The sequence below is a fragment of the Neopelma chrysocephalum genome, unplaced genomic scaffold, assembly GCF_003984885.1.
Source record: "Neopelma chrysocephalum unplaced genomic scaffold, ASM398488v2 Primary Assembly neopelma1_25, whole genome shotgun sequence".
NCBI lineage: Eukaryota > Metazoa > Chordata > Aves > Passeriformes > Pipridae > Neopelma > Neopelma chrysocephalum.
Window position 1 is genome coordinate 46,577,016 of NW_020897694.1, and position 15,790 is coordinate 46,592,805.

Genomic DNA, 15,790 nt, shown 5'->3' on the forward strand with positions numbered 1-15,790 from the left:
TGACAGTTTGTGTCATTGTCTAGACATTTCAGCGATGTGCCTTGCTTAACCCAAAGTGTAAAATATCTCTTAACTATGTGAACCTTGGGTAAGAGAGCACAAGGGTGAAATCAGCTGTCATAAAAATACAATCAATACAAGGTATTTGTCAAGTTGGATGTGATAACAGTAGTGGCTAAGGAATGTAACCTGTGCCGAAGATGGCAAAAGGGCAGGTGAATCACATTTGTCTTCCCTATCAGCTAATGTGAAGTTGACAGCTGCTAGATTTAAAGAACTGCAAACCATACAGAAGATAAAGCATTCATAGATCTGAAACAAATAATTTAAAATCTGTTTACTGTTACATGCATCTTTTAAAAGGGGAGGTTTATTTCAAAGCAAAGCTTGTGCATGTTAGTAACACTGTGATGAATTTTACTTTCTGTAAATAGTTCTTCTATAGGCAAGCTACCAGTCATATTTCTTAAATACAATTTTCCTAATTTGTTTTCTGTTATTAAAAAGTATTATAATTTTTTTTTTTCTAATTTTAAAAAAATCTCTTCTCCTGTAGAGTCTGGCCAAGTTAACAGATGGATTCAGGAATAGCTGTTGTATTACAGATTCTCTGCAGGATCTGCAGCACAATTCTAGTTCGCTCAGTGACTCCTGTTTACCTCAACAACACTGTGATGCTTGTTCTCAGACTGACATCACTGGAGAGGTATGTGTTCCTGTGTGAAACATTTGCTGTAGGAAATAAGCTGGTTTTGAACTATAGTGATACATTCTTATTTCCTGTTTTAATTGAAGAGGTGCTGGCTGAAGCAGAATGAAAAATACAAAGCAATATTGGTGTTGAGGGAATTTCATTTACTTATTGTTTCCAGAGTGTTTGAGCTGTGGGCTGGGTGGTTCTGCTGCTTGAACACGGCACAGGGATGTAAGGACATGTTCACAGGTCAGTGACAGGTAAAATCAGCTCCTGGACTCAGTCAGCCCAGCAGAGCACGTCTCACGTTACCACTTTGGTAATAAAGACTTTGCTTCTGTGGATGATTGACACCAAAGTAAGAAGACAACCTGTTTGTAGTTTGTTAGTACTGCAGTCTGGATGTTATCCACATATGGTTAGAAATCATCTCAATTATTGGCTCTTATCATCCCATCTCTCCTGTATTGTCTTTGTTCACTGATGACTCGTTATCAAGTTGGATGTCTCCAGAGGGTCCCTACAAAAGAGGAAATCTTGTGTTTTTAAGAAGATACACTTCTCAAGAATCTAAGAAAACTTAGCTAATGCTAGGCTGTCTTTGAGTGTTAGGTAGATGATGTCTTTGGAATGTCGTATTTCAGATAGGTGGTGAATGGGATTATTGAATTCTGAAAGGAATTACCAAAAGGAACATAGCAGCATTTTCCTGTTCCAGTACACATTAAATGCTGTCCAAGACAAGTACAGTCTGAAAATTGTGTTTATCAGGTATAGGTTTTTTGTAAGGAAAATAAAATTACATATTTATGTTGATTTTTCCCTGAATTATTGGTAGTAAGATGTGAGTAGAAAAGAGGTGGATTTTTTACCCATGTTGTGATGCAGAGAGCAAAACCAGCAGCTAAATGAGAACTCCAGGGATGCAGCAGTGCACTTGCGTAGGGACTTAAGTTTTAACTTTTAGACCATACACAAACTTCTGAGGAGGGAACTGCTAATGCCTTAAGAATGAAATTGCTGTAGAAACGGAACTGTATACAGTAGGAATTGTAACATAAATACACACTATAACTGCTTCAAGGATCAGGTAATTTTTTTGTACTAATATTTAAAATGTAGTAATGCTGTAAGTGTTGGGTAACACATCACAGACAGGGAATGTAATGTGAATTGCTTCTAATTAAACTATCCATAAAATAGCTGTATCAAATAGTAAAATATTTCACTTTTTGTGTTTTAGGCTTGGACAGATTTGAAAACTTTGACCATTGATCAATGATTCAGTTTGCTAACTCTTGATTTCCAGGATCATAATTTATTGAAAGGGCTCTTTTATCTTCTGTATTTTTAGCAATAAACTAGTTTTGTATTTCTAAAGCATAAAATTGATTTTTATTATGTTATTACTTAAAGCATGGAGGGTTTTTTAGTGAGTCCAGTAAGTGAGACTAATTTATCCCTTTATGGTGAGTGTTTTTAAATTCTTATTTGTTCCTTTCTTTTTTTCCCCTGTCCTCGCTCTTCAACTCTGCAAGTTTGGGTTTGATGACAAAACAAGACTTGTAGACAAAGTAAGACTGAACTGGCAATATGAAGAGGCCAAGAAAAGGTAATTAAAGATACATTTATTGGGTTTTACGTTTACGCTTGTGATTAAAATTTTTAAAGTAGGACTGGAACCGACCTTCCCACTGAATTATCTTTGGAAAGACTAATTTGTTCACCATTGAGTAGTTCACAGATAATAAAATTTTAGGTAAACATAAAAGTTTATCATAAGATTATTATATTGTTTGCAGAGATAAAGCTAAATGTCAACCCTATTCTACACTTGTATAAACACAAAATTGTGGTAGTTCAGTTAAACTGTTCTACATTTTTTCAGCCTCCTTCTCAAACCTCAATATAAACAGTCTTTAAATTTACACTTACCAGCCTTGTCTGTCAGTATATCCAAAGCTTTGCATACCTGTGTTCTAAGTTCAATGTACTGAAGTCATGAACCCAGTGTGAAGAAAGAATGCAGAACCTCACGTGAGACAAATGAAAATGTTCAGAGCTGAACAAAAGGGTACATAAAAATAAATGTTGAGATTCAAAAAAAATCGATAAAAGTGAAAAAATTATTAATTGAAATAGATTAATTATTCACTAAGTCATTCAATCTGGTTGCTTATGATAAGAATTTCTCTCGTGGAGGTCAGTCGTGCAGTGTTTTTTCATGAGTTTGTAGAAGTATTTTCTTAGTTAGTACTGTTTTAAAAGTACTAGCTACTTGTATGGTTTAGTGGAACCTCATTGAACCTTATTGTTTTCAAACTATTTGCCACATATTCAGGACAATGGTGTGGGTATAGATGATGACTTGAACACGGTATTTAATGCACTTATGATTATTTTAGTTTGTGCTTGATAGAACATTCTGTTCTTGATATTGACTGACACTTAAAAGTTTCTGTCTAGTTAACTTTGAAAACCTTAGTTTTAAATTTTTATCAAGTTAGAACTTTTTTTCTTTTCAGTGTTGTCTATTTTTCCACTTTTTTACATCTCTCAGAACAAGGGTTAAAAAAAGAAGTTCAATGCTTTTGCCTCTTTTTTTCATATCATGGTGACTTTTTCTTTAGGGGAATATGTAATGCTGTCGTGTCTTGGCAGGAATTGGAAGCTTTATAGGCAGTTCACTATTTCGTTGTTCTTGGAAAATTTATCCACATTTGAACACAATATAGGCTTCAAAAAATTAAATTGGTGCAAGCATGTTAAATAAACATAGCTAAATCTTCAGGATTTGTACCTCGAATGAAAGTCTGCACCGTTGTAAATACTGTATGTGAATACTGGTGACGATTACCTAACAAAGGTTAAATAACTGGGGATAAAAAGAACAAAATAAAAACGTGTCAGTGTCCTATTTTGTCACAGGCTTAACACTTAGCGCTTACTAGTCCAGTGATAGTTTAGGGACTCATTGCTGAAAGAAGAATGATAGAATTTAGTTTTACGCTGTTTAGTTTAGCAGAGCCACTGATGCTGTGAAGATTGTATTAAAACGTTTTAATTAACTTTTCTGACATATTTTTTCGGTGGGTTTTTCAAAACAATTCTTCTGTGTTATTGCAGGGAAAAGATGGAGTGGTGTTTTTTTTGGAGGGGGCAGAGAGGTGTTGGGGCTTTTTGGGTTAATTTTTTTTAGTAGCAAAGCATTTCTCAGCTGGAAATGCTGAACATTTGTTTCTGCATGGAATGCAGTATTTCTGAACATCAGAAGTGAGCTAGGGTTTGATCTTAATTAAGTGTAGAAAATCTGGGTAACTAACCTTCCAACTAGAGAATGGTAATTGCAGTAAGAGTAGTTTCGCTGTCCCAGGATAGTAACTCTGACAGTGGTCTGTTATTTAGCAAAAGCATGTTAGTTACTTTAAAATAGTAGCCTTATTCTGCACACAGTGTGTTGTACGGAAGTAATCAGCTTTTGAGTGGAACTGCACAAAGCTCATTGCCCCTACCAGTTATCTCTGTGGTTGCATTCTTCATTTATCATGCATTCCTTCCCCTTAGCTTGCTGACATTTCTGTAGAGCTTTTGTCTCTACTAAATATCTTTGTGTTCGTTCTCCCTTGGCTGGTGAAATAACTACTGTTACTGCGCAGTGTGGGTGACGGAATGTGCTGTGATGGATTAAAATCTACAAAATAGAAAATTAAAATGCTACAGTATGTCACAACTGTAAGGCAGTATTTATGACTACTTGCTTGTCAAGTGGGGTGTGGAAACGTATAGCAAATAAGTACAATAGACAAACTTTTAATGGGAGACTTTCAAAATGCACTGTTGGAGAAAAGCGTGTCTTTTGCCTTAAAGGAAAGCAGGCAAAAAGCCCTGCAAACTGAGGGACAGTGTTGTGTTTTAGTCACTCTTGTGAATCTAGCCAGATAAAATCAGAATATATGCCATATGTAGTAAGAAGTCTTTAAAAATAAAAATATGTTCTCTGTATATGAAGTCTATGCAAGGAAATGCACTGTTGGGATTTCTGAATGAACTATCTTGAGGAATTCAGGAGATGAGACCCAGTGACAGCAGAAAAGTTGGCTTGCGCTCGTGAAATATCTCTCTTCCCTCATAAAAGATAATTTCATTTTAATTCCTACTTCAAAAATCTCCCCAACTACTGAGTGGTTTGGCCTTTGAATAAATTAAGACATTCACATAGCTTCCCCCCCGCTTCAGTTTCCCACTGGAAAGGAAGGAAGGATGATTTGCAATTTAATTTTCCCCATGGGTATTTCAGATATTTTGTACTGTGGGTTCTGACATCTCCAGCACACTGGGGAAGAGATACTCTCCCCTGTTTCTGGTCCAGGCTCTGGGAGGAGGTGTGTAAGTTCTACTTTTTAACTCACCAATCATGCTGAAGAGAGGCTCAATCACTTTTCTTCTGCTCTGTACTCTTCTCTGTGCCGCTCTCCCTTCCCCTCCCCCATTATTTCTAAATAAACTGTACCTTATTTCCATGAAATTTCTTCTCTCAGATCTGTCAGTGTGGCCCTCCAGAGAAGCAGGAGGGAGGGAGGACGGTCTTTTTGAACAGACAGCCCCAAGCTGCCTGGATAAATACTGTTTTTAGTTTCAGTTGCTATTTCAGTGAGACCACCTCTCATGAAAGCATTTGCACACTGGAAAGTGTACCCCTCGAGCACTTTTCTGAATAGACTGTTTCATGGAAAGAGAAATCAAAAGCAAATTGTTTTTCTTTGATAACTCTTTAAGTTGTGCAGTTCAGTATAATGACTACATGAAGTATATTAGGAAATGATCATGAAATGTCATTGCTATAGTGCCACATGTCCTTGAATGGTATTAATTGGTAAATGAAAAATGATCCCTCCAATAAGAAGCACCAAAAGCTTTAACTGTGATTTTTTTTATTTTATTTTTTTAATAGTCCAGTCTGGTGGTAGCTGACTTTAACTAATACATCCAGGCATCTTCAACCAACTTACCTAATTTGTGTGAAAAAGCAGTAGTTTGTTTGTGTCTTCTGTAAATTTGAATTCAAAGATACTACTTTTTATTTCAGAAGCATACACTGGCTGTCAAGAGATTTATTTTAGCCTTATAAAAGCCTTTTCCTCATCTATGCTTAATATTTCTACATTCTCTTTAAGAATGTTTCTTCTTTCTATTCAGTACAGTTTGTTGCATACTTGTTGTCTCTTTTCAAAAATTAAATTCCAACTGGGCTTTTAAAAGCACTAGCACAATCAGAAGTGTGTCAGTGCAGTTTGAACTTGTACTGACAAAATATGTGTTGGTTGGATATTGGTAGCAACATTCCAGTACTTATACAATAGCACAGTCAAGTATTTTCCTGTTAAACTTCATCTTGTGTAGGCGGGATTCAAGGCAACTAGCCTAATACCTAGTGAAATTCAGTAATTTGTATGTTTTATTCCGCTACACTAATCTGAAAATCTGATTTAAGCATGAAGTAATCTGTTTGATATCATAAATACATGGCCCAGCCAAACCTTAATCTCCCAGTGTCAATTTTTAAACATAAACCAGTTTCTTTGGGTTATAAAGGGAGCTGAGACATACTTTTGAACTGTCTTTAAAGTTTTCATCACTTCACCTGTGAATTGGGGAAAAATACTGATTCCTCTCTATTGGTTTTTAGGAGGCTTTTGCAATTTTCCTTAAGTTCAGTACCGAGTTTTATCTGCAAAATGCCAGTGGACTCTAAAGGTTTCATGAGTTTCTTAAGCTAATTTAAGAGCTCATTGTTATTGAATGAATCAGGCTGCCAAGAAGGCTGGATATTCTACAGAGCGTTCCCGTGTTGTCCGCCAAAGCCACAGTGGCACATACTTGCAGGAACAGCCAAAGTAGACACAGTGGAGAAATTTTGTGAGCGTTTGGCTGAGTTCCCCAGCCTCTTGTTCTTTCCATGTCTTTTTTCCCCTTTCTTTAGCCTTCCCCTCTTTGGATATAAATCATAATCCATGCTGAAGTGGGTCAGTAGATGCCAGAAATTACCAAGTTCTTACACCCTTCATTATGTGTCTTCAGTCCCACAACCACCTCCTTTGGGTGTTGTATGTCGGAGAAGTTCCCTGTTACCTGAAGTGTCAGAGAACTGGTTCCAATTATAAGCCTAAGGAAAAGAGTTAAGCAGGGCTGATTTATGTGATCTTAGCCAGTATTCTCCTTCAAATCATAACTGCGGAATTTTTTCATTATTTTATCCCCACCAGTCTTCCCATTCCACAGGTAACAAAGGCCTCAGCTCTAGAGTGGTCTGGTATGTCACCCCAAAGTCTAGGCATTTAAATGTAGGGGGATATTTTTTGTTTGGTTGGTTGATTTTTTTCTCCTTGGAAAATTCAAACAAAGTAAGTTTGAAGAACTTGTTTAGGCTAGAAAGACCAGAGCTTGTAGATTAGGAAGTGCCAACTGTATGATACCCATAATTTGTCCCTTTTATGAGCATGAGTTAATATCTTTGAATTGATTCAGGGCATTTCCTGCCCCAAGACACTTGTCTTATTCAAAATCTGAGTAATAGTCTAATATGGGGTTAATTGTACTTGTAAATCACTCATCTCACAAAAAGTGATTTTTACTCACTTCTCATATTTAATAAATATCCTCAAGCTCTTGAGCTCAGCAGTATAATTTAGTTAGTGCTGGGTTCAGATAGCAGTCTTGAAAGTGAGGTTCTAGACACTAATGAAGTCTTTAAGGTTCCCCAGATATTTTCAATGACAGAAAGGTTGCCTCTTTTGTCTGGGGGGAGCTATATAGATCTGTAATGATTCACACATGTTATTAAATTTAATTGAATTCTATCTAATTAAATTTCGGAAATAAATGCTTTTCTGCCTCCATGATGTATTTTGTGTAGTAAACTACTGACTGTACTGATCTCCACCCTCATGCTCTGTCTACATTATCTTGGGCGAGGCATCGTTATAGCTACCTTGTATGGCCTTTTCAAGGCAAGTGTGCTGTTTCAAAGCAGTGTTTGCTTAAGATCATCAGGTTAAACCTTTGTCATCCCATCTGTACCCCTCCTGCTTTTCTGCTTAACCAGGAGCTGTTATGTTCATCTCTATTCAAAATTTTTAAATACTGAAATAAGCAGCAAGTTGGTCTGCCTACCTAGGAAACCAGTCATTTGATACCACCTACTCCAGTGTGGAATGCTAGCTCCTCAGCACTTGTTATGCAAGGATGGGAATGGGCAAAATGCCTGGAATGTTGATGGCTCAAAATTAACTGTTTTTTCCCCAGGAATATGTTAAATTGCTGTATCAGTAGGGACCTCAGTATCTGGCATTAGGCCAGATAAAAGCATTCTTTTACAGTGACTGTTCTTAAAAATACTCAGTAGGAAGGAAAATGTGTTTGAAAAACAGAGGCTTCATAATGGATCCTAAATATTTTTTTCCACCTTAAATTGCAATCTATGTCAAGTCATTGATTTATTTAAGTGGATATTTAATGTAGCTTAATATATGCACGAAGTTTGAAAATGGAAACCAGGCACTGTCTTGTAACATACCAGCGGTGAGAATGGCTGGTATAGTATGGGCATAAAATCTGGCCTAGACAAGCGTAGTGAAATGGCTTATTTATGCATTTGTTGTGATTGGGAAGGAAAGCCTGTGTTTGAGAAGACAGATTGTAACTATGGAACATGCATAAGAGGATATTTTATTAAGGTTTAGCAGAACTGAACATGACTCCTCAGATATTTTTCTTAGTTTTGAGTGAGTGAGACCATAAAAGCCTTAAGGATGTTTTCTAGCCAAGGAGATAAATTCTGAAAAGTTTGCCACTAGTAGCCTTTTGGAACAACTTACCATACAGAGAGAGTCCTCAGTGGAAAGCAAGCAACAAAATTGCCTCAAAACTTCAGTTCATTTGCAGGAAATGCAGGCTACAGAAAACTGGCCTTTTGGTGCTTCAAGGTTCCTGCATTATGAAGTGTTTTGTGACTGCTTTTTCTTTGTTTAAAGGGAGAACTCTAGAAACAAGAAGAGCTAGCTGAAATGCTGAGTGTCGAGGGAATCAAAGTAAATACCTAATCAGATTTTGGAACTCTTCAGTGATACAAACCCTTGTCCACAGCAGTACTTTCCCCCGTTTAATAGCAGTATAATTAAGTTATTGTATGACAACTTCCTACTTTCAAAGCATCACCATAACAGAAATTGAGGGGAAAAAACAAACTTTAGGCTGGAATGTCATACACAAAAGGAGTTACGTGCTCTCAGCAAGTTCAAGAGTCTAAATTAAAACCTCTTGTATTCAGTGAGGGTGGTGTTTTACTCTACAGATGAGTGGCTTCACTGGTTCAGTAGCGCTGAAAGGGGTGATCCCACCTTCCCCTCTTTCCTGATCATACTTCTCTCTTCCTTTTTGTTTTCATTCGTGTTCATTTGCCCCTGTGGTCAGCTTCTTAACCAGCTCACCCTGCAATGTAAAAATAGCTAGCAAAACAATTGTGAGTGTTAAAATGGAGAGGGTCAGTCCTTCAGCTGTCTTGTAAAACAGCCCCGAGACTTCACCAAGTGAATCTCACGTTCTTTTGTCCACAAACTGTGTAACAGCTTATGAACATGGTCACTCAAATAGTCAGGGCTCATCTGATTCATACTTGCTTGCCAAGCTGTGATAACTCAATTTACCTGAATTCTGTGATTCTGTTGAAAGGACCTTGAGTCTCCATTTATTTCATTTGGCACTGAACACTTGAAAATCAAGCTGTATATGCCTTCAGGAGTGTTTGCTGAATCCTTAACAGCATAGCGGCCCAGGCAGGGGAGAGGAGGGGTCCTGACTCTCTCTTGTTCTTCCTGGCCCTGACATTTGGTGAATGGAGCGAGGTGTTCTTCAGGAAGCTGCATCTGGAATTCATGCACAATAGCAGAAGCATGAAATATGTAGACTGCATGTATTGATTCACAATGGTGCTTTCAGTAGATATTGACAGGAAGTTGGTTATTAATGCAAGGAGAAGGAAATGGTATTGAAGGGTTTGATAAAATACTCTGCTTTAGACTAAGATGTAAGATAAAACACAATTTCTTTACTTACTGTAAATGAAATCTAAGGGGGGGATCACAGTAAAATTCATATTCCTATATGAATGCAGTCATTGCAAAATGACTTATATTGATACTTAATTTCCCTTCCCCAGATAATAAGATGGCCAGATACTTTCCACATGTCCATAGGAAATAAACATTGCATGAGCTTTTATTTTCAGATGGGGGAAACCTTGCCTTTGTCTTGTTTATGCCTTTCCTTTTATTGTGAATCACATTTTAGCACACTGTGGATCTTCTGTTTGCATGTTATGTGCTTTTACTTTGCTTTGTTTATTATTAACTTTTCTTTCTTACCAGGTAATTTTGAAAAAAGATTACTTAAACTAACCAAAAAGAATGAACCATATCCCACTTTTATGGCTGGCTTAAATGTGCCTTTATAGGGGACCCCTGGTGGCCTAGTGGTTAGCATGCAGGACTCTCACCTCTGCGACCCAGGTTCGAATCCCAGCCAGTCCCCTGGGCAGATGGAGCCCGTTAGCCCTGTAAGGCCATCCATCTATGAGAAGGTCACTCTAAACAAACCTACGTCCTGAGGACTTCACTGCCATTGTCCAAGCTTGCTTGGCCCCGGCAGATGAACCTTAGGATTAAAGGGTGGGCTCAGTTCAGCGCAGGCTGTGTCTCACCTAAAAAATCCATTGCGCAGGCTGGAAAGGTAAAAAGACCTTTCCCCAAATCTTCGTTCACGAAGACTGGCCATTATTATTATTATTATTAAATGTGCCTTTATTTATTTAGCTAGTTAGCTGAAGGGTAGTAATCTTTTACAGTGCACTGAATTTTATTTGAATGCTACCATTTCAAAGTGAAGATGAAACTTAGATTGAAACTGCATAAATATTGTACAGTTCTCAAGTTTCAAATGTCCAAAAATCAGAAAGCTAGATTTTCTCTTATTTGCTTTTCATTTTAACTGTAACATTCTGAAGTGTCTAAATTGTCATTGTAAGACAAACATAAATACTTATCAATAAGTGTTCTTCCTCTTATGCTTATATACCTTTCAGTTCTGCCAAAAGAAACATTTGTGAAATGTCTATTTTTACCCTTTTTGTAATATTGATAGGAGTTCTAAATTTGTTTTTAAAAGAACATTTTCTTAAAATGTTGACTGTGGAAGTATTCTTCCAACTGTTGTTTCATGTGATAGTTCAGCATCTTGAGATATAGGAAATTACTTTTGACTATAAAGAATACTACAGGAAAAACATTATGTTAGCTTATTTAATTCCTTGATTTTATGATGGATTCATATAAAGCCACTTGTATTTGTAATCTTTTTCCAGACCTATATTTCTGTTTTACTGACAGCTTATTTATTCTTAAAGTTTTGTTGTTAGTTAGGACCACCTAATGTTTTCAGCCCTTGAACCAGTCCTCTGCTAGGTGAGACATGAATGTCTGGACCTGTTACCACTAGTTATACATCTCACCTTCAGCCCCTTCAACTTCTTCCTGCACTTTTGAAATCCCAATTTGAGATCTGATCATAGAAGAATGAGGAATGAAAGGAGATTCAACTTCATCAGCTCTATAGGCAGCAAACTTGAGCTGTAAAATATCGATTTATTACAAAATGAGAAAGCTCTGAAATCAGATAACATCCATGTGATAGATAAATGCACTGTAGTTCTTATACAGCTACAGACTTAGGAACGCTTGCAGTTGTTTTAAAAATGCACAAAACAACAAAAAAAACCCTCAAACCAACCAAACAAAACCCCCCAAAAATCCACCCCAAATCTTGTTCTGAAATTTAGAAGAAAAAAGGCACAGAAGTCAACAGGCTTCACCTTTTGATAATTTTCTTCTTACTTGTCTTTGTCTCTTCTTAATTTTTAAATATATTTATCCTCTTTTAAAGAGTTTCAAATATACAACAGCAGCTGGCCTTGTTAGATAATGAATCTTGGCCAGGAATGGCTGAAGCGGACAGGGACCGTCTTCAGCTCATCAAAGAGAAGGAGGCTCTTCTTCAGGAGCTGCAGCTCATCAGTCAGCAGAGGCGATCCCCAGAAGACATTTCACGATTGGAAGATGAAAAAAGACGCTTGGAGGATGAAATTCAACGGGCTCGAGCAACGTCTGCTCATGGGGCCACTGAAAGGTTTGGGAACTTAAATAATTTTCTTAACTATTGTAAGATCCATATTGGTAGTTTCAAAAGGAAGAGTAGGGAATTTCCTTAAGTTTAAGGGGAAAAAAATAGTTACTAGAGTAGTTTGGTTTCAGAAGAGTCTGCTCCTGACAGCTACTATTTAATTCTGTCTTGAAGTTTTCTGAAGTGGAGTTGCAGTGAGGTTGACTAGTTAGTTTTCATTTCATTTGTATAAAGAGTCTGAACAGGAAGACAAGATCAGAATAGAGTCTGAAAAGATGCTTGGAAAAAGTGATACTGTCTGATAATAGAGACCTGAATAACAGTTCTTCTGTAGTGAAAGATTTTTTCTGTTATTTACAGTAGAGTACTATTCATCTCCAAAAACAACAGAACAAAGATCCTTTGCTATATGTAGTTTCTGCCTTATAACAGGAAGGTTAAATGATGACCTTTTTTGCTGCCTTTTATATACATTTCCTTTTCATTTGCAGTCTTAGCAGTGAGAGCACATCCCAACTCAGACATTCAGAGAACATAGTAAACAGAGTCATTCTTGGAAACTTATATATCAAGTTATATGTAAAATAAACAACCCCAAAACATATTAATGGAAACACTGTGTTTATTTTGAAGTTGCCCAGTTTTTCCTGTAGCCAAAGAAAAGGACAAAACCTCTTAACCTCTTTTTACTGTAGACTGCTTCTAGTGAAAGCGAGAAACTACTTGTTCTTACTTCTCTTAAACTTCATGTTTGACCCTTCAGGAAAACCTACATGAACCAGGTTTAATGTGATCTGTGTAAAGGTTAATATTTACACAATTAAGACACTTTAAAAATATTTGGAAGTGCCTTCCATATACAGATTCTGACAACTTCAGTTCTTTTGAACAGGCTTACTTCAGACAGTCAATTCAGGCAATAAATAGAAAATTCACAGCCGGCCTACAGGTCAGTGTAATATATTTTGCAATTTTTGCCGTATCGTTACATTGGCTTCTCAGCTTAAACTGACAGAAAAGGGAGTTCATTTTACACTGCAGCGCAGTAAGTTTTATTTGTTGGTTTTGGGCTCTCATGTTAGGTACTTCATACTATGTTGGCAAGAAGACCAAGCTATTTTTCCGTGTAGTTCATGCTGTGGAAACCAGCGTTCCAGTGTGGTACTTGATATTTCAAATGCTAGCAAAAAGTTGACTAGAAGTTAGAATAATATTGATGGACACTCTATTTTTGTATAACTAATTGGAGGAAAGCTTAACTATTCGTAGCCCTAATTGATTTGGTTTTTTTGTTTTAGACTGAGGAATAACCAAAAACCTTCCTAGTTTTGCTTTTCTATTACCACTTTCTTCTAATTGTGAAATACAGAGGATTTTCTTTTTAAATAATTACCAGTTCTGTTCTGTTACTGAGTATTTAAGACACAGCGTTATGGACAGCTGTTAAGACACAGCGTTATGGACAGATGAAAATAAACTTAAAATCAGTATGACAGAGGTGGGAAGGGTTTTTTTTTTGTTTTGTTTTGTTGTTTGTTTGTTTGGTTTTCTGTTGTTGTTGTAGTAGTGTTGGTTTTTGTAAAATTGGCTGATAGCCTTAGTTGGAGGCATTTCTTACCCTTTTAGCACAGGTACCTACCTTGCAGCATTGATCATTGTGGAGCGTAGGTTCCTAAGTTTGTTTTTTAAAGTAGATAGTGTGAATATCCCTGCTTTCCCCTGCAAGCTTTTGGGTCAATTCTTGCATCCATTCGTCTTTTTCTTTTGGTTCCTGCATGCAGTGTCTGTATCATGTAAGTTTGTGTAGCTGAGCTGCAGCCTTCCTTGGGCCACTGGGTCAACCTGGTCTGGGTTCCACAGCAGCAGGAGAAAAGTGTCAGCATTGCACCGTGTGGGTGTGCAGCCCCTGCCCTGTGGTTGCAATGGAGGGAGCCTTCCCAGAGGGCCGTGGTGGTGCTGGAGTGTAGCGTTACAGCCCCTTGCCAGCATAGGAACTGATGAAGTTGGAGGCCAAAGAGGTTGAGAGATTTATGTTTCTAGTGCTAACAGAGACATACTTTTTTTCGTATCTTAACCACCTAAAGTTTATTGAAACTAATGCTGCTGTTTTATCCAGGAGAACCCCCTTTTTGCTGATTTTTTTCCAAGCTGTCTGTCAGAATCCAAATTTCTAGCCAACTTATAAATGCAGGGCTGGAGCAGTAGCTTCCTGGACACAAAAATCTACAGCACAAAGCAGAATACTACCCTGATTTTAGCTTGAAGTTCAGTGACTAGGCTTGGAAAAACAAAACACCAAGAATATAATTCTTGATCCAGAAAAAGAATAAATCAATAGATAAAATCTATCATTTGGAGTTCTAATAATCTCAAAACGCAGAATTTAGGTTATCTTATAGGTGTGTGAGATTGACAGCATTAAAGGTACATTCTGTTTGTGTTGTGGGAGTAGTACTGAGTAATTCAGCTGCTTGTTTTTAGAACGGACAAAAAAGTTGCAGCATGAGATTTTTGTCATAACGTAGTACTCAAAATGTTGTATCACCTGCTTAAATATGATGATATATAAATGCATCTAAAACACTTAGAATAAGAGCATAAGTTTAACTTTTATGGTTACATTTAACAAAAATCTGCCAAAAATTTTCTTTTTTCTTTGAAATTTTGTACTAATTAGCTTGGATAATAGGTCTATTTGGAATATTTTTTTTCCTGAGAAGGTGGAAAGTCATAGTATTTTACTGGCAGAATCAGGTTGATGCAAGAGAAAAAAATAATCTTGTAGAGTCTCATGTTTTTACCTAGGACTTTATATGACTTTGCTAATTGCTATAATGTATTTTCAGCTTCATGACTCTTACATTGTGCCTCAATTACTTTTCTTGTCTGTGATTTTGGCTAGAGTTCTTGTGTTCTTGCTGGAATTATCGTCCTTGCATATGAGCAGCATAAATTAAAATTTTTCATTTAAGTTTTTTTTACATTCCAAACTGCAATGCAATGATATTTTTCCATAATTGGAAAGCTCCTAGAACTTCTTGAACACTACTTTGATGAAGAAAATAGTAATATGTATCTGTTTAATTATAGGATACTGTTACAGGAAAAGAGAAATTGTTTGCTTATGCAACTAGAAGAAGCTACACGTTTAACTTCATATTTACACTCCCAGTTAAAAAGGTAAGTTATGTAAAACCAGCAGGTTTTGAAATTTAACTGCAGCAGAGAAGAATATTAATAATGTATGAAGTTTGCTTTTTTGTTCTCCTGTGTATGTGTGCCAAGTAAATTAACTTTTTACTACATTTATACAGTTTGGTCTATGGAATGTGATGATTTGGATGGAGTTTTATGAATAGTTTTAGTGATGGCTATTTGGGCTACATTATTAAGCATATCTGTGAATTTTGTGTTTTATCTGGGAATTTTATATGTTATCTCCTTTTCAGAAAATAAGTCCTTACAACCTGTTGTAATACCGTTACAGTTTTACTGATAGGAACATAACATTCTTTTAAGTTCTGTGAGTTTTTAATATTCTGATACCTTCTCTAAAGGAGGGGTTTTTGATCCCTAGTGAGATGACAAAATTTTGCCATTTAAATATGAGAATGTGCTAAGACCCACACAGAAGCCCAGAATGTTTTGCATATTCACACTCACAGCTGCCTCTTAGATGCAACTCTTGGGGATTCCTCAGCTCAATGCCACACAAACATCAAAAGCTCCATTCCTGCTATGTCTCACTTCATCTCTCTTTGTCACTTATATTCTTCTCTCCCTTAACTGTGAATGGTAAAAGGAACTGGAATAGGATTCAGCCTAAACTCTTTTTTTTATTTTGCACTGGAAAAACCTGTAAGAGTG

At 36.7% G+C, this 15,790-nt stretch overlaps 1 protein-coding gene across 4 annotated transcripts in view; it reads left to right on the forward strand.

Moving 5' to 3' along the window:
• WWC3 (WWC family member 3) overlaps nucleotides 1-15,790 on the forward strand; it is a 97,531-nt gene that overhangs the window by 57,410 nt on the left and 24,331 nt on the right. For all 4 annotated transcript variants that reach the window (XM_027675152.1, XM_027675153.1, XM_027675150.1 and 1 more), the window contains 4 exons: nucleotides 557-706; nucleotides 2,233-2,306; nucleotides 11,687-11,929; nucleotides 15,014-15,103. In XM_027675152.1, the coding sequence (XP_027530953.1) occupies nucleotides 557-706; nucleotides 2,233-2,306; nucleotides 11,687-11,929; nucleotides 15,014-15,103 (557 nt within the window). The remainder of the gene's footprint in view (nucleotides 1-556; nucleotides 707-2,232; nucleotides 2,307-11,686; nucleotides 11,930-15,013; nucleotides 15,104-15,790) is intronic.